The sequence below is a fragment of the Tupaia chinensis genome, unplaced genomic scaffold, assembly GCF_000334495.1.
Source record: "Tupaia chinensis unplaced genomic scaffold, TupChi_1.0 Scaffold144016_1, whole genome shotgun sequence".
NCBI classification, from domain to species: domain Eukaryota; kingdom Metazoa; phylum Chordata; class Mammalia; order Scandentia; family Tupaiidae; genus Tupaia; species Tupaia belangeri.
The window spans coordinates 322,417-342,464 of NW_006203868.1; the positions used below are offsets into that span (position 1 = coordinate 322,417).

A 20,048-nucleotide genomic window follows, 5' to 3' on the forward strand; every position below is an offset into this window, starting at 1 on the left:
TGGTTGCAAACTGCATTCATCAGATGGGCTTCGACCAAAGGCCACCATCATCACCTTGTTTTTGCCAAAGAACATCCAGTTGTGCTTCCAGGTGTTACGGGTGTCCTTCATGCTGGCCATGGAGAAGATGAAGAGGTACTTGTACATGTGCACACGTTTCTGAAGCTTTTGTATCAGGTTCTGTTTAGGTTCCAGCCTTTCTTGGCAGTTCTGGTTAAGGAAACTTTGCCACACTTGGATTTGGGCCTCACTCCGAAGGCTCGTCATTTCCTTGCTTTCTGACAGATTACCAGGATCACTTTGTTAAATACAACACTTCAATACATAAAATGCAGATTAAATTTTTCATTTGATCCCATTTTTTAATAGATATAACATACAGACTATTATTTTGGACTTTGCATAAATATATACACATAAAAGAAAAAGTAAATAGAATTCATTCCTAAATGTAAATGGTAAATGGTAATTAAGTAAATAGTTATCTCTGGGTTGTGTCTTTTTTTTTTTTTGCACTTCTTAGTATTTTCTAATCTTCAAATGAAACTAAATGACCTAATTTTTATAAATGGCCTCTGCTTTTATAATAATTATCATGACTTAATTTATAGCGGTGCTGTAAGGGGCCTTAACTATTGTTTTCCAAATGTATATTTCTGTGGTTCTCTTTCTACCCTTCTGAAGTTCTTTGCCTGATCATCCTTCCTCTAGTCTCTGACCCTGACTGCACTGTTTCTTTGCCCAGCAGACCCTTATTTCTAGTAGCATATGGATCACTTTCCCCTGAGAGCCTCGTAACATGGATAAGCTCTTTCCTCCCGAAACTGGTCCTCCCATTTCCTTCCACTGTATGACATTTTTCTAGTGCTGTGTGTGTTTTGGCCTCACCTTTGCCTTCATTCTCTGAAATCCAGATTATTAATAGTTCCTGTGCTCTACCTAACGCAGATGGATTTGAGTTATTTCTTCCTAAGAAAACCCACCAAAATTCAATTCTTCCTAATATGTCATCCACGTCACTTCAATAGCCTCCTAAATATTCTCCCCTACCCAGAATTTTTTTCTGCATATCACCTACTTGATCTAATATGCCAATTGACTCAAATAATTTTCTAGCAAAAGACCTTACGACTATTCTGACAAAGTAAAAATACAAGGCTGGTGAGTTTGAATTTTGACTCTACTCATCAGGTGGCCCTACCTTACTCGTCCAAATGAATGACCGCCACCATGCCCACACGAGTGCCAAACCCAACGACCCAGAGCCTTAATATCACCCCGGAAGAGTTAACATCTCCTCAGTGGCTCTTTTCATACCATTAATATTTTCTGACCCAGGAAGCCTTCCCTACATTATCCTGCCAATCTACATATCTATCTCAAAAGCTCTCTTAGAAAATTCAAAAAGGCATAAATAAACATAGGAAAATTTATGCACAATTTATATAAACTGCCAGAATAGATATACTCCTGAATTCAAGGACATAAGAAAGTACTGTCAGTTACCTCTAAAGCTGCAGACCTAGAAAACATTATACTTGCTAAATAAGTCTGTATATTTCCACAAGTTCAGAATGTATTTTACAAACATCTATATTCAGAAAGAAAATTAATATAAATGAACACAATGATATTTCCATTCCCTTAATTACTAAAGTATTACTGATTATCACTGGGTGAGGTTTTCACGTTTTTTGTTTTGAGTTTCTCATTCTTAAATCTTGCTTCCCTAATCGAAACTACTACAGGTTATATCATATCGTTACCCTCCATGCACCACCTCCTTAATTTAAAACCTCTGTGAGCTACACCGGGGTATAGAACTAGGTAGCCTTGCTTCTGTATTTTCTGATCCTAATACACTAGTGACTCTCGACCCATATAGCCTAGTACACCACGACAGTATCGTATGTGGCTCACACTTCACGGGCTTTCCATTAGATACGTTTCGTGTCATGTATAAATTCCATGTTGCTTTATCACCTCTTGTATTCAACAAAACCAACTAAAATACAAGTGAGACAGACGCTATTAAAGGAATAAGTTTAAATCTGCTCTAATATTTTAAAATAAGTAAATGATAAATGTTGACACTTTACTGTTAGTAAATTAGGGCAAAATCTGCAAGTGATTTCTGGTCGATCTGGTGTTCCTAGTTCTGTCATCTACCTTTAAAGAGCTCTGGATACAGTAGAACCCACATTTGCCCTGGCCTGTGCATAACTGTGAGGAGAAACAAAACAGGGTTTGTCTGATGCCTCCACAGCTTAAAAGGAAATTCTCCTTCTAGCAAATGATTATGAAAATCTGGATTTTCTTATTGTGGGAAATTTAATTTTCTACCAGCAAAGAGTGACTAGGACCAGACGTTCGGAAAGCAGAGGAGAAAGATAACTGAAATTACCCTGGCCTGGCTATTCCTAGTGCGGAGCTGAACACTGCGGTTTGGACAAGGATGGGCATCCGTTCTCCCCACACTAGGTTATGGTACTCTGGGATTATACGCTGCCAGGAAATAAGTCCTAGGCATCCCAAACTGGGAGCCTGTGTACAAATATGACCATGTTCCACGGTAGCAATATGGGCCACTTTTTAATGAGGTTCAGACTGACTCGAAGCTTTAGCACATTCCACGGGAAACCCTTTCAGAATACCATCAACTTGAATTTGACATTTGGGAACAAACTCCACGCCTAAATTTAATAACTATTTGCTTAACTTTAATCATTCAGTAGGTTTGAGTATTTAATCACAAGTCGAAAGTCAGAGCTCACACGCAAGCCAGGGATTGCCAAATCAGACCCATGGAAAACAGTATTCTGCCCCAGTATTGAGCTTTACTAAATGTAGGAGGATAGAGGCCATCAGATAATTCCAATGAAGCAGAGAGGGGTCTGGGACATCAAGGATGGCTGGCACATGATGTCCTTCCCCGACATGTTTAACCTATGGGCCTGGCCCAGAAGAGATGAGGACTCTAAGTGAGCTTCACGGAGCTCCTTAACTTACAAAACATCTCCATCTCATACTCCCAGAAGTTGTGTAGCCTCCGTAACATTCTCCAAGAAGCTGTGCCTCACAGGTCCCAAGTTCTTTTTATAGAAAATCCTCACCCAAGGACATCCTGCTAAGTGCGCTTAGATGGTAAGGTGTCTTCCTCCTCGGAAATATCAACACTGCACTTACCCAAGGTCCTCTTGACAAGGAGTTTAGACTGGGTCACTTGCCTTATTTTTCTTCCCCTCCTTTCATACTTTTCCCCAAGGAACTTAATGGATTAGCAAGCCAACGGCTTTCCCCCTTTTCCCCAGAGTTATTTAAGTCTTGGTGACATGACTTTATTATTAATTTTTCATTGTCTAGTTCTAAAATAGAAGAACTAAATAAAATCATTTGAACAAAAGAGCTGCATCACAGAATCTCAGAATTAGAATGGGACTTCAAGGATTATTTAGTGGAAGCGCCTACTCAAAGATTCTACCTATTATGTCTATTTTTGAATTTACCTGACTGAAGATATGGTATTGTAGAACAGCCTTTTTTGGGGGGTGGAGAGGTTTTGCTATAGGGCACGTGCACTCACCAGAAAGACAGACAAACAGAAAGCGAGAAATTATCTCCCAGGGGGGAGGGCCACACCGCAATCCCTTCTCCTCCATTCACGTTTCGGGATCTTGGGCACACATGCACACACACAAAGCATGAGTTGAAGCCACCGGGTCCAGGATTCAATCCACGGTTGACTACGTGGGAGTCCAGTGACACAGCCAGTATGCCAACTGCTGGTCCCAGAACAGCCATTTTAAAAGCTTGCTCCATAGTTATAACCCTCCAATCATTGGGAAAGTCTCTGTTTCAAAAAGCAGACATTTATCCTGCTTCTCTTCACCATCTCCATTGGTTCTATCAATATTCCAGTGATCTGAATTAACCCAGAATGAGTCTGCCCCACCCCTTCCACTTAATAGCCTTTTCACATTTCCAGGGATATTTCAAAACCATTGGGTCCTCTAATTTCTTGTCTTTACTAGGCTGACATCTCAGGGTCTTTAACTCTTTGTCATAAAATAACAGCTAACGAATCGAATGTCCCCTCTACAGTTAACTGGAGACTTTCCTATGGACTCCAGTTTAGGGACTCAAGTTTAGGGACTCTAGATTATACTGATCTTAGATATGGACTGATTAGGAAAACTATGATTTTGAATTGGACACTGCACCTCCCCTAATTGAGTCTAAATTTAAAAACAGCTTTTTTTAGTTGTGGTGTACTATTAGTGCAAATGAAGTGTGGTCATCTACTACCTGCAGGTCATTCCTCTTTCTCACACAGGATTAACCATAAGTGCAAAATCTAACATCTATCACTATATGTTCCATCATTTGTTTCAGCCTATTGTTCCACTATGAAGTTTTAAAATATGACATTGTACATTAGCCAAACATTACTAGCATTCTTTCTTTTCTTTCAGTCATTTGATAAGCTTGCAAATTTTTGTAGTCAAATATACAAAACATTTACTCTTTTGACAAGTTTTATATAATTTAGTAGCATTAAGTACATTCATGCTGTTGTAAAACCATCAACACTACCAATCTCCAGAATTTTTGCAAATTCCTGAACTGAATCTCTGTAACCTATTAAACAATAACTTCCCATTAATACCTCTACCCAGCCCCAATCCTATTTCTGTCTCTATGGATTTGATTATTTTAAGTGTTCTATAAGGAGAATCATATGACCAGGGTGTTTTTATCAGTCTAATTCAGAACAAAGTATTGTCTAGGGTGGATGTGCCCATCAGCTTGATTGACTTTTTGATTTGTTTTGCCAGAAGGTGCATGCCCTAACCATGGAGAAAGAGGGAGAAGCATTCCCTAATAGGGCATGGTTATGCAGCAATCCTTCTCCTCCCTTTCTCCGTCCTGTTGGGATTTAGGGCATGCACACACATGCACTCAAAATGTTTTTTTGAGCCACGAGAGCCTGGATTCAAAGTGTGGGCAGCCATGTGGAATCTGGCTTCCTTAACCATTAAACCATGGAGCCAGTCCTGACATTGACTTCATTATCACATACTGAAGCCAATCCATCAACCATTTTCTTTCCTGGTATAGAAAGAAAATAGAATTTAAAAAACATTCAAGCTTAGAGAAAGGAAGGGAGATAACTCTACTAAGATAATTCCACTACACAAATCTGAGAGGACACTCTGTATCACTGAAGAACATGAAACAGTAATCGTAGGGAAGGGTAGGGAGAGCTAGACTTGGACACCTCCTAATCCAAAATTGAAGGAGGCTTATATAAGAGCTCTTTCAGTTTGGAAATTACAGGAATGGTCACATAAGATATTCTATCTTAAAAAGTAAACGTTAGGACTGGCCTCATAGCGCTGTCTGTGGGGAGCCAGATCCCACATGGCTAACCATAGTTCTAATCCCAGTCCCAGAGTCTTTATAAACATGCCAGGCACGTGTGTGTGTGTGCCCCCAAACCTGATGGGATAGAGAAATGAAGGAAAGAAAATTGCAACATGTCCCCCTTCGTAGGCTGATATCCCATCTACCAGCAAATGCATGGTTTACATGTACACACACACACTTTTTTTTCGGTTTTTGCCATAGGGTGCTTGTGTTCGCCTAAAAGAGACAAAGAAAGGGGAAGTAAGAAATCAGCCTCCAGGAGAGTTGGCCACACTACAATTCTTTCTCCTCCATTCTCCTCTTAGGATTTTGGGCATGCCAACACATGCCTGGCATGATTTTTAAGCCAATAGGTCTGGGGGCTTGAACTGCCATCGGCCATGTGGGAGTCCAATGCCTTTACTGCTACACCACCTGCTGGCCCTATAACATATATCTTTTATATGTAAATATCTAATTTTTTAATTGGCCATATGACATTGTTGCCATGGCTAATACTTCAATTAGTATTAATAGTTATAAACAATTTGTGCTTTTACATAGATTTCTATAAGTGAGCTACAGAAATACTAAAAATTAACTTCCAAGACTTTCTTTTGCCAGTCTACCATTCATTACATATAAGAAAACTGAAAATCTTTTATATTGTAGGAAAAAAATATTTAACACATTAGTCAAGTTTTTAAAGTACTTTATACTGATTAAACAGTTAACATGTCTTACTGAAAACAAATTTAGTGGGAAATAGAAATCACACAGACCTTAATAGTGACTCTTGCTTCATTAAGAATTGTTAGGTGGTCATTTTTAATATCCAACTTGTTCATTTTTGAAATCTTACTAACTTTTGAAATGTTGCTATCACAGTTGGTATAATTACCTCGGAAAAAAAATAAGTTAAGGCTCTCCTAATTGAAGAAAAGGAAGAAATACAGTAGTTATATATAATTAAGAATGGATAATATCATTAAAATCTTGTTTAAACAAGAGATTTTAGGGGAGGGTTTTATTTTGTTTTTGGTGTAATTTGCCAGAGGGAACGTGTGCTTCCTGGAAAGAGAAAGGGAAAGAAAGCTCCTCCCGATGGGATGATCATGCTGCAATCCCTTCTCTTTGTTTCTCCCTCCTCTTGGGATTTTGGGCACGCACACACAGGCAGGGTCAGCCATGTGGGAACCAGCCGCCTTAGCCACCATACCACAGGTTAGCCCAAGGTTTTCTTTTTAACACTGCTAATGATAAAATGTGAATGAGTCATGCCATTTGTTTCAGAGCATTGCTGTGGAAATTTTTCTTTAGACTAAATAAGACTATGTTTTCTAATTCTTATCTCCTATAAACTACAAATTTACAATTTAAATAAAAATTACAACTTGTCTCTACATTTCAAGTCAAAGTACTTTCAAGTTCTTGATAAGAATCTCATAATCATTTACAGCAAAAAATAACCAATATTTTGTTAGCCTTACTTAGAATAACAAAATGCAGAGTGAACTGGAAATTCCCTGCATGGATTTTAAAAAACCTTGTATCCCATGAATAAATGTAAAATCTGTAAATAGCATAGGGTCTCTATATTTATAAGCATTCATCATTTCCTCTATTAATATTTAACTTCTTTCAGAATAGATTCATATTAATTAAATTTATTTCATACTAAAACAGCAGAAAATAGAAAGACACATGTAAAAAGTGACTATTCTTAGAAAAAATTGCAGTTGATTTTTTTGTACTTATCAACCAACATAATAAAGCCTTTATTTTCAATACCACTTCATATATATTTGCTTGCAAATGTTTTTTTAAATATAGATATTGGGGTAAATCGTTAAACAAGTAATAGAAATTCTCACCCTTAAACATCACAGTGTACAAAATATCCTTAAATAAATATATCACATTCTATTTGAAACCGAATTTTCTTACTAAATTGTAGAATGACTTAATGATTAGATTTCAGGGTGGTATAATAATGCAGAAAAAATGGGAAGGGATGGAAACTCAGTGATTTTTTTTTTTCAAGTTTAAATGTTTTCCAAATGTAATTCATTATCTAAAGTGGGGAGAGGAGGTGATTCACAAGGAACACATAAAAAAAGAAAAAAGAAAGAAAAGTAATGTTACCAAAGAAGTCAGGAAGGTGTACAGGATATGGTCATTTATTCTTTTTTTTTCTTTAATGTCCATTAATCTTTTTTATTTTGGATTTATTTATTTATTCATTCATTCATTCATTTTTATTTTTTTTTTTAAATTTGACCAGGGAGAGAGAGGAAAGTGAGAAAGCAAGCCACCAGGTCCAGGACTTGAACCGTGGTCGGCCATGTGGGAGTGTCCAGCGCCTTAACCACCACGCCACCTGCTGGTCCCAATATGATCATTTATTCTTAAAAACAAGACATTAAAGCACAAATGTGCTTGTTTCCCCTATAATAAAAGATCAGTCGGTCATGTGTTCTTTGATAATTAGTATCCTGTCCCAAGGGTAAAAGATGAATAATAGGGAAAAAAAGCTACAGAATTATTTTTTAAGACTTATTTTTATTCATTTAATTTAGTTATTATCTTTAAAAAAAAATTGACCAGAGAGAGACAAAGAGCAAGCAAGGAAAAGTGGGAAAGCAAGCCACTTTTCACTCAAGTGAGACTCGAACTGCAGTCAGCCATGTGTGAGGGCAGCACCTTAACTACCATACCACCTGCTGGCCCCAAGCTGTAGAATTTTTAACCTCTCTAGAGAGAAAAAGCTTTCAAGCCTTAAATTCTAAATTACTCTGTTGGAAAACTTTAAAACTGCAGTAAATATAGTAAAGAGGGGTACAAAAATAGTGACCAAAACATTATATAGCCTATAGTGCTCTAAATTCAAAAGAATCGTACTTTACAACTTATTTCTCCAGGAGGGTATACAATCAAAACCTATAGGGAATCTGCTTCTAGTCATCACTTTTTAATTTAGTTTCAACAACAAAATCATTTAAAATAAATGTTTATTACAAATAGCTTAAATAGCTGAATAAATATCAAATCAAAGCACTTTTCAGTTATCATTACATAAGTAATAAGAACTTCATAACCATATATGGCAAAATATAAATTATTATGTTCTTTGTCTTACTTGAAATAACAAAATGCACAGAGTGACCTGGGAATTCCCCACATAGAAAAAAACTTCATGTCCAAATGTAAGAGCTATACACATTCTAATCAAAAGATCTCTATATTTATGAACACTCATCATTTTATCTTTTTCTTTTCCTGTTTTCTTTCTTTAGGAATAGAGTCACTTCAATTAGATAAATGTATTTCATACTGAAACAACAGAATTCAGGAAGACATCCCCAAAGCAACCATCTTTAGAAAACAAATCACAGCTGATTTCCTTTACTTGTCAACTTACTAATAAGATAACCGTTATTTTCTTTTTTAAAAATCTAGTATGCACTTCATTGACTTTTTAAAGGCATAAGAGTCCAGAGAGAAAACAGTATTTATTCCATATAATTAAACATTCAATTTGCCAATCCATGCACAGCCATCATTTGTCAAGCCTGTGAGTTCAATGGCCAAGAGAGAGCAGTTCATAATATTCATATGTAAAAATGCACACAAGTGACCTATTATCTTTCACTAACATATGTTGCAATATGTCTTCATAACACACATTGTTTGTCACTCATGTTTAGAGATCATTATAGTACATTAAACTCACATGTGTACCCACATAAAGCTTTCCTAGAGTGAACTGGTATTTTGTTAATCAGCTTGCATGTCTTTTTAGCAAAAATGCTTAGAAAATGAAATGCCTATATACCAAATATCTAAGACCTACAAAATGTAGACTTCTATATTTTATAACTAAGTAAAAAATCTATTAAAATTGTTTTAAAAGACAAAGGAATAAACAATAGCAAATGTGAGTAATAATAATCTATTGCTTCAGAAAAATTAGGTGATTATGCATACCTTTTGGGATACATAAGCAATTACTTAGACATTAAAGGCAGCACAGTGTTGGGCCCAGCCACAGTGTGACATGCTAGTAGAGCACTGCTACGCTGCAGGCTCAGGCCACTTGGGAGCCCAGGCTCAACTCCTGGCCCTCCCACCCTAAAAGCTAGGTGTGGTAGTGTAAGCCTGAGGTCACAGCTATCCAGAAAGCTGAGGCAGGAAAAATCACAACATGACAAGACCCTGTCTTCAAAAGTTTAAAAATTTTAAAAGCAGCATACTTTTTAAGACTTGCATATTAATTATTTAAATTTGTGACTTCGAATAGGTAATATGAAGAGAGGATTTTAAAATTTCCTATTCTTGCAGAAATGATACCAAGTCAACTTTCTATTCGCAAATTATCTTTGTGTAGATCAATAAAAAGAACAGTAGAATGGTATTATTAATGCACATTTGTATGTTGTTTTAATCCTCTAAACAGTTACAGATATCCAGTAATACAAAGATTTTAGTAATACCAAATAGGAAAAAAAAAAAAGTTACATTTAAATTTTTAAACAGAGACAACATGGAACAGTATGCCATATATATTACGTGAAATTCATAAAATTCTAGTTTACTTACATCTATTATTTACAAATACTCATATCTACCTCAAGTATATTGGCATATCTAGGTAGAAAATAATGATTGTGTACAAATCTTATGAACATACACGGAATATAAAGAAGCTAGTTTACAAATGTATGTGTAGAAAAATAATTTTAGATACAGAACTTAATATGCTTTACTGCCAAAGATTTGTGCAGGAATCCTCTATTAACCTCAGTCTTGGAATTCTGATGAAGTCTCTAAGCAAGATCTTCCCTCCACTCTAACCTACTTAAATGTAAATTACATGTGCACATGGAATTCTAGGTGGAATTAAGCAGAGAAGAAATATTTTAGCTGAATACAATCATCTATACACACTCCTGGCTGTTAAATCATGCATGCGTGTAGGATGACAGACAAATATCTATAGCTATATAATCCTAAAGGCTTTAAGCAGGAAATCAAGGAATTAGGATCATCTGCCTACCTCAAAGTTATGACTACAAATAGACACACAAATACAGGCACACAAGTAAAGCTATTATTTTAGTAAATAAATCAGAAAACATATCACAAAAGCGATCCCCGAATGCATCCGGAGATGGTTTCTCTAAATTGGAGATGTTTAGATTTCTGTTCACCCTGAAATCACTCCTTCCCAGTCTCATCTGCTTGTTGGGCTACGGTAAATCCTGGCACTCACCAGTACAAAGAAGTATGCGTATATCGCTGCACAATGGTGAATTATAAAAGATTTGTCACCAATCACTTTCCAATACAAAATGATAATCAACAAATCTGTAAGAGGGAAAAATAAGGAAGATATTACACAGGAATAAAGCAACATTGTTTTTCAAGTGTATCGAACTCTTTCTCCTGACAGGTCATGCCAACAGCACTCAGAGCCCACAGTACTGTTCGTGCCTCAGCTAGTTCCAGTGCCCACGGTACCCTGGAGGATCTGTTCCTATGTACCTGGTTCACCCCCTCCATTGTGGCTCTTCTAGGACACGGGCCACCTTGTGGGCATTAACCCTCAGAATCTAACACAAAGCCTGGCGTATCTTATGACTTGTTTAGAACACAAATTCAACAAAAAGTATTTTTTTTTTCTTTTTTTTTTGGAGAGGTTTTCGCTATAGGGCGCGTGCGCTCGCCAGACAGACAGAGAGAGACATAGAGACAGAAAGCTAGAAATCACCCCCCAGGGGGGATGGTCACACCGCAATCCCTTCTCCTCCATTCTCCTCTCGGGATCTTGGGCACGCACGCACACGCGCCCGGCGTGAGTTTTAAGCCACCGGGTCCGAGACGCGAACCGCGGTCGACTACGTGGGAGTCCAGCGACATAGCCATTACGCTAACTGCTGGATCCCAACAAAAAGTATTTTTTAAAAATTAACAAAGCATGCAATTAAATATTAATTCAAAATAGTCAAACCACCAAGAACTATGATTATCAAAAAGACATACAAAGAAGTCAATATCGATTGGTCTTTAAAAGGTTCTGAATCTAAATATCATGATTCAGAAAATAGTTTGTTTACTAGAACAGCACAGAAATTGCTTGAAATGTTAGCATTGACTATTTCCTTTTTATCAAATAGTCAAACATGAACTGCAAACATGGACACAAACGGGGACAGTGAACGGAGACCCGGGAGGATTCAGATCTTGGCTAGAAATCACCCCCCAGGGGGGATGGTCACACCGCAATCCCTTCTCCTCCATTCTCCTCTCGGGATCTTGGGCACGCACGCACACGCGCCCGGCGTGAGTTTTAAGCCACCGGGTCCGAGACGCGAACCGCGGTCGACTACGTGGGAGTCCAGCGACATAGCCATTACGCTAACTGCTGGATCCCAACAAAAAGTATTTTTTAAAAATTAACAAAGCATGCAATTAAATATTAATTCAAAATAGTCAAACCACCAAGAACTATGATTATCAAAAAGACATACAAAGAAGTCAATATCGATTGGTCTTTAAAAGGTTCTGAATCTAAATATCATGATTCAGAAAATAGTTTGTTTACTAGAACAGCACAGAAATTGCTTGAAATGTTAGCATTGACTATTTCCTTTTTATCAAATAGTCAAACATGAACTGCAAACATGGACACAAACGGGGACAGTGAACGGAGACCCGGGAGGATTCAGATCTTGTGGGGTTAGGGTTTATATAATGTAGGGACTCTTCTTTTATACAAATAATAGTCACTAATCCAAAACTAGATATAAATATTTAGAAAAAGATATCATCAAATTATAAATGTTAAAGAGAAAACAAATATCACAAATGTGAAAATCCAAAGAAGTAATATAATGGTATTAGTAATTAACGTCCTCTCTAAATATGTTTATTTTTCCTACATATTTTGGCTGTATACCCTTTGGTCATCAATTTACCTGAAAATAGAGACTATTGCTAGTAAAAAGTAAATTAAAAAGTAAAAAATAATGTGCAGCCTCAGTTATTAAGGCTCTATTGATCATCATTGAGGCCAGAAAGCCAACAGAAAAAAAATATGTCTTGTTCTACCATCATCCCTGGTATTTTTTCCTCTGTACAGGTACTAAAAGTCACTTTTCAAATAAATAAACACAACCTGCTATTTATGTATTCTTTGCATAATAACTAGTTTAAAAAGAGACATATAATGAAAAACATATCACATACCAGAAATGAGGTAGCCTGAAGCAATACCAATATTCATGATCCCAATGGCTGAATAGCCCCTACAAATATTTTTAAAGAAAGGGTTTTAAGCACATGGGTTACAGATGACAGTTTTTTTAGATGATACTTTTTTTGTAATGAAAATGCTTTCTACAGTTTCTCAAACGATAAGTTGTCATTTTCAAATACAGCAACAGTTTTACATTTCCTCTAGTACTGGTACTAGCAGAATATACTGTCCCCAGGATAACCTGAGTCCCCACTCCCTGAGGAAATCTAGTGGCCTTCCAGTCCAAGATGAATTGTTTTAATCAAGAGCTCTGCAACCCTGCCTCCCATGAAGTTTACTCTAGGTCCAAGTTATCTCTCATCAGCTCTTGGGATGCAAATCGGTGTGAAATCCTTTAAGCATCTAGGCTGATCCATATTGAAATACTCAATATTAGGAGCAGACATCCAGAGAGTGACTAAGAGTATCCAATAAATTTTCTGAACCTACATTTTTAGAACTACTCCCAGAATCTTCAAACCCAGAGGTAAAGCGCAGGGTTCAGGTTAAGAAGGTATCATTCTCACCACAGGAGCACTTAAAAGAGATGTAGAAGATATCTAAGGCCCACTAAAGTGGACACCCCAATATATTGAGTCACCTAAGGAATGTCACCACACTACCAATTCTGGGTCCTGTTCTAAACCTACCAATGCATAAAGTATTGTGTTAGCTATCGCACTTCTAACTGCACAAATAAGCATAATTTCTTAAACGTTAGCTAAAAAGCTTTATTTAAATAACTTCACAGAGATAATTCGATTTATAAATGTGTTCTCATATAATTTACTTACAAAAGGATTCAAATGCAATCCCAGAATCTAATGTTTTTTATTCCTTATTCAGAGTAAAATATCACAGACTCAAATACCTTAAGAAATAGCCTTCCCATTTCTTATTTTAGAGCAAAATGGTACTACCATCATCTATCCCCAACTACAGGCATTTGCTTATTAACCACCAGCTAGGAAATAACCAGAGCACTTTGACCTTGCTGTTTCAACTCCTAAACATACCAAGATCCCACACTTAAGCCCAACTAAGGCTCTTTGCTGCAAGAAACAAATACAAATTATTAATTGTTTCTCAGATTTATAATGCAAACGACTCATGAAATTAACACAAGATAAAACGGAGAACAGCTAAACTACAAATAGAAAAATTTATTAGAAGTCATATATTTACAAATTTTTATCTGAGAAAATGACCCAGAAAATTGGACATCAAATAAATCATGGCATAAAAAATTTTTTTAAATTACATTATGTTGAAGTGATATGGGAAAAATAAACCAATGATTTAAATCTTTGTTATAACATTTACTACCAAAAAGAACTGGTTCTGGGTCAGCAGGGGGTTTGGAGGTTAAGGCACTAGATTCTACATGGCCAGCTGTGTGGTTCCAGTCCTTGGACCTGGTGGTTTGAAAATCATGGCAGGCATATGTGCCCCCAAATCCTAAGAGGAGACTGGAGGAGAAGGGATTGTGATGTCAGGGAATGATTTCTCACGTTCATTCTCTCTCTCTCTCTCTCTCTTTCTCTCTCTCTGGTAAGCACATATGCCCTACAGCAAAAAAATAAATAAATAAAAATTAAATATTTAAAAAAAAACCACAACTGGTTCTTCTGACTATAATGTTAGTGAAATAAAAATGAAAACTTTTTTTAAAGGTAAAAATTACACAAACTATATAAAAATCTGGTCAAAGATTCTGATCAATTACAAAATTGATTTACTTTGAAAAATATCTTCCAAATAAAAATTCATCAATATTGTTTCAGTTCAGATGGGAATTATTTCATATTTATTAATAAAAAACATCCTTATAGTCAAACTATGCTGGTAAAAAGATTTGGTTAGGGACCAGCAGTTAGCATAATGGCTATGTCATTGGACTCCCATGTAGTCGACCGCGGTTCACGTCCTGGACCTGGTGGCTTAAAACTCATGCCGGGTGCATGTGCGTGCATGCTCACCCAAGATCCGGAGAGAAGAACGGAGGAGAAGGGACTGCGGCATGGCCATCCCCCCCGGGGGGGGTGATTTCTCACTTTCTGTCTCTGTCTCTGTCTGGCTAGCGCAGGCGCCCTATAGCAAAAACCTCTCCAAAAAAAAAAAAAAAAAAGGTTTGATTAAATTGTCCTATATCCCCCCAGAGCTTACAACTACTATGTCCCAATAAAGTTTTTTCAAAACATACTTTCTCTCTCAAACTAAGGATAACTAAGCCTTCTCTTATAGGAAACACATACTGTGTATTTTCTGCCATTGAGATAATATTTAAATTTTTCAAAAGGAACCATCTTACAAATTATCCCATTATTACCCAACATAGTTATTAATACTTCAAATATTCTCGTGTGGTACTAAATTCTTCTAACATGGTCATCCATAATTCTCATTTCATCTTTTTGATATCAAACAATGGTTCAAATATAAATAGGAAGACAAAGCCTTAAGTAGACATTATCTAAGTTGACTATCCTATTTTACTAATGACTCATTTTTGCTCAGAACAGTGGTTACAATGACTTCCTTCTACTCGCTAACACAATATTAATGTTTATATCATCATCATATGTTCCTTGTTTTGTATAACAATTGCTATAACTAAGGCAAATGGCCCTCATTATCTGGATTCAAATCTAAAATAAATCATTTTGATGTACTTCGCAAAACAAGTCTGAACATAAGCATTTTTAATAAAGCATAAACCACCAGTATGTTTTCTATTTTAAAGAAAACAACATTCTTACTTAATAATTAATGTCAACACATAAATCAAATTGACTATCTTGGAAAGAAATGGCTTACCAAAGTGGATCAGCTATTGTGGCCTCATCAAATAAGAAAATGTACAAGCCCAAAATCCCAACAACCAAAGAATGGCATGTAGATACTATCCTGAAATGAAACAAAATATACAAAAGGATTTAGATTCTTCATAATAATCTCATAAAACTCATTGCAGCCATATATTTAATATTCTGAACATGCTATATTTCCGAGTACTTAAAGGAGTGGAGCTTACAAGTAATGACATTTATTTTCATCAGAATGAAGGTAGTGGAGTACTCTAAGAATAAAGCACAAAATCCCACTTAAAGATCCAAAGGCCACAACTTTTGGAATTAACAAGCAGGATGCCAAGGTCTACAATTGACTGCCAGAAAGCTGGTGACCCACCTCTTGGTTAAAAGTTCTAAAGCAGAAGCCTGCATGATGATGCAGTTGGAACAGTTTAGTGTAGACAGAGGGCAATGGGCAAGGCCACTGTCCTGTATCTTGCTCCAACCTCTGTCTCCAACATCACTGCAAGAGATTCCTGCTCCAATAAGCTAGAATGAGTTCCAAACCCTCTGGCCTTAACCAATTCCATAGCCTTAAAACTATTTAAATAGATCATGCTATGAAGATTTATTATCGGAGATTTCAGTTTTAAATGTATATTTGTACACATTATTTTATTTAATTCTTGTAACAAATCTGTAGGAATGCAAGGGCAGCTGTATTACTCCCTCTTTATCATTATTATGAAAGCACTTATAAATACAAAAATTAAGGATCATGAAATGGTGTAGAAACTCTGTTTTTAAAAGAATAACCCAGTGACAGCAAAAAAGTCACAAGATCCAAGTCAGTATTTTTGGTTATTTTTTAACAGAAGAAATAAAGTGTAGATGAAACAGTTTCTATGAACTTATCTTGCTAATAATTGCATGATTCAACCAATACTCAAGCTCCATAATATGCTATTTAAAGAACTATATACAGGGTACTGTGTATTTATCTACACAATGAAGTTTTCTTACCCAACAATTTCATATTTCTCACATCTTTATTGAGAAGTTTATAAGTAATGACATTTCTTTTCATCAGAATAAAGGAAAAGGGTAAGAACAAAGTTTCTCTCTAGAAAGTACTGGTATAAAATGAATTCTCTCTACACTATGACCATGAATTTTAAAATAAGTGAAATATATCAACCAATATAAAGTTTGATGTTAGAAAATTGTATTGTAAAATTTCACTGAAAAATCAATATGTACAATCTAATAGATGGTGTGAATCCCTAAATCCTTTTTTTTTTTTTTGAGAGAGAGAGATTTTTGCTATAGGGTGTGTGTGCTCACCAGAAAGACAGAGACACAAAAAGCAAGAAATCAGCCCCGAGGGGGGTGGCCCACACTGCAATCCCTTCTCCTCCATTCTCCTCTCAGGATCTCAGGCGCGCGCGCGCACACACACACACACACACACACACACACACACACAGCGTGAATTTTAAGCTGCAGGGTCTGGGACTCAAACCACAGTTGACTACATGGGAGTCCAACGACGTAACCATTATGCTAAATCAAATATTTTAAGGGCACAAATATTCTCACTAACTTGTCTGGACTTTTCATGCCAAGAGCACCTGTATTCCATTTGAGCATAGCAGTGTAAAAACATAATTCCTCGATATAAAACAAAACACCACATCTAAATAATCATAAAATTAGCCCTCTGTCACTATGCAAAAAACAGATAAAAGGAAAAAGCATAACCTCTTTTACTAACCTGTTTCAGTAGATAGTAACCATAAGTCGAAAACTTTCCTTTTGGAAAAATTCTAACTTTTTATTTATGAAAACCTCAAATTCCCTTCTATTTTCTATGTTACATAGTAAATTGGAAGCATTATAGGTGGCCTTCTATATCTGTAGGTTCCATATCCTGATTTAACCAACAGTAAGTTAAAAATATAAAAAAGTAATACAAATGTAATACAAATTTAAAAATACACAATAGCAACTATATTTACATAGCATTTACATTGTTTTAGGTAATGTAAGTAATCTAGTGACAATTTAAAGTATACAGAAGGATGTGTGTAGGTTATATGTAAAATACTCTGGCATTTTATATATGGAACTTGAGCATCCACAGATTGTGAAATCTGGCAGGGGTCTTAGAATCAATCTCCCATGGATATGAAAGGATATATAAAACTCTAATTGATGAGAATGGCATATAATTCATTAGAGAAAAGTTAACTTGACCCAAATAGTTTCACTATAATTATAGAACAACAACAAAAAAAAACATCTTGAAGTTGCATACTATTTTGTATTAAAGTCTATATGTTCAGAAACCACTGTTAATAAAAATTTCTATTTTATTCTTTAAAATCAGATATCTGGCAAAATATAATGTAAATTTCTTAATATCTAAAAGAAATATCAAGGTACCATCCAAGATGAAGTATGTCCATTTTTTCAAAAATGTTAAAGTGTATGCTTATAAAGAGCACTTTATCAGAAAATAACTAATGACCAATTTAGAACAGCAATTTAAAGTTCCTGATTTTATCAATTACAGATAGTATTAATATATTGTCAATCGACATGAAATAGCTCAAACAGACAAAAAGTTAAATTTTGGAGAAAGAGATTTAAAAATGAGTGCAGGTTAACTATTCCGAATTCAAATCCAAAACCCAAATGCTCCAAAATCTTACATCCCATATAAACCAAGTTGGATTGGGAAGCAGAAGTAAATTGGAGACAAAGAGAAAACACTAAATGCTAAATAAAACATAGATAACTCCAGACTTCCTTTTCTCTTTTAGACAGGTTTTTGCTATAGGGTATGTGTGCTTGCCAGAGAGAGAGAGAGAGATAGAAAGTGAGAAATCATCCCTCCAGATGGGATAGCTACGCCACAATCCCTTCTCCTCCATTCTCCTCTCAGGACTTTGGGCATGCATGCACATGCGCCTGGCATGAGGTTTAACCCGCCGGGTCCTGGACTTGAACCAATGTCAACTACATGGGAGTCCAGTGATATAACAATTGGCCATCTGAGAGGAGAATGGATGAGGAGGCACTGCAGAGTGGCCAATCCCCTGGAGAGGTGCTTTCTCACTTTCCCTTTCTCTCTGTCTCTGGTTATCTCTCTCTCCAGAAAGCATACATGCCCTGTAACAAATTTTCATAAAAAGTAAAAATAATTTTCATCATTTTTATCTTTGTTTTTAATCACTCTGTACCCTAGCTATTTCTTTGGCTTGCAGCTACCCAAGATTCAAATTTCTTTACCAACCCTAACCACAGTAGATAATTCGACAATCAGAGAATGTATATCTTCCCCATTCTCTTTTCCACCATTCCATCTGTCTTCATATATTAGAAAAGGCTGTAAGAAAGAAATGATATCTGTAGTACACCACATCTGAACAATATTTTTGTGTTAGTTTTAAGATGAAAGAATTCTATCTCTTAGTTTTCAGAAAATATCTGGAGAAACATATTTGCCTTTTAGGTGAAAAGAACTGTAGCATATTACTATAGACATAGCAGTGGAAAGTGTAAAAGAAAACAGCTGAAGTTTCATTCACAATCTGAGTGATAAAAGTGGTTGCCTACAAAACAATTTAGATCAAAGAAAGACAGGGAATTTTGGGCCAAATATGACTATTCTCAAATACCTGGACATAAGCAGCAGTTCTTAAACTTTAAACATTTCAATGAGAAATAATTTTAGCAATTTTAGAGACTGCTGATGATGTTTTATAGCTAGCATTAATTTCAACTTTATAACAAGAAGAAAGATTTCCATGGCTGCTCTAATTTGCTGAAGTTTGTAAACATGTAATCATGCAGGAATATCTGGGCACAAATAGTCTAAAGCAAGTGAAGCAATCATCAGAGTCCTTCTGTGTTTGAAACCTTGTGAAATTAATGAGTTTCATGCAAAAAAATTTGCACCAATTATTAAAATGCCAGAAGATTTCTATGTCCTTAGATGTCTGATTTTGTCCCATTTATTGTTTGTTAAAATATATAAAAAGTTACTTTTTCTTTAAAATTACATAAGAAAAGAATACAGAAAGCTCTAAATGATAATGAAAAGTTCATTATAAGATGCAAAGGCACCAATAGTACACCATGTTCTCTAGAATGTAGAGTTTAACTGCCCTGGGTCTGGCTAAGCAGATCACAAGCTACTCACAATTCTAACAAATAAGTCCTTCTGTTCTCATTTCCAAAGAATATGCTTATTATCACAAATATTTGAGAGAAAAATGCAAAACAAAACTCTTCCACAGTCAGCTGGAGTTTACTTAATCTTTTCACATTTTCCCAGAAAGATAAATTTTTCCTAATATCTTTCAAAGTAAGAATTCTTAAAATTTTCTTGTATGAGGACTGGCCTGTAGCCTAGTGGTTAAGGAAGCCAGATTCCATGTGGCCAACCATAGTCTGAATTCCCACTAAGGGATTGATAACCTTCTGGGCACGTATGTAAGCATGCCCCAAATCCTAACAGGATGGAGAAATGGAGAAGGAATTTCAGC

General features: G+C 35.9%; 1 protein-coding gene and 1 pseudogene across 10 annotated transcripts in view; both read right to left on the reverse strand.

Annotated features, from left to right (window-relative positions):
* LOC114005568 (mRNA turnover protein 4 homolog pseudogene) overlaps positions 1-423 on the reverse strand; it is a 911-nt pseudogene extending 488 nt beyond the window's left edge.
* TLCD4 (TLC domain containing 4) overlaps positions 1-20,048 on the reverse strand; it is a 111,263-nt gene that overhangs the window by 29,915 nt on the left and 61,300 nt on the right. For all 10 annotated transcript variants that reach the window (XM_006165727.3, XM_006165726.3, XM_014583063.2 and 7 more), the window contains 3 exons: positions 15,521-15,610; positions 12,655-12,713; positions 10,679-10,773 (listed from right to left, as the gene is read on the reverse strand). In XM_006165727.3, the coding sequence (XP_006165789.1) occupies positions 10,679-10,773; positions 12,655-12,713; positions 15,521-15,610 (244 nt within the window). The remainder of the gene's footprint in view (positions 1-10,678; positions 10,774-12,654; positions 12,714-15,520; positions 15,611-20,048) is intronic.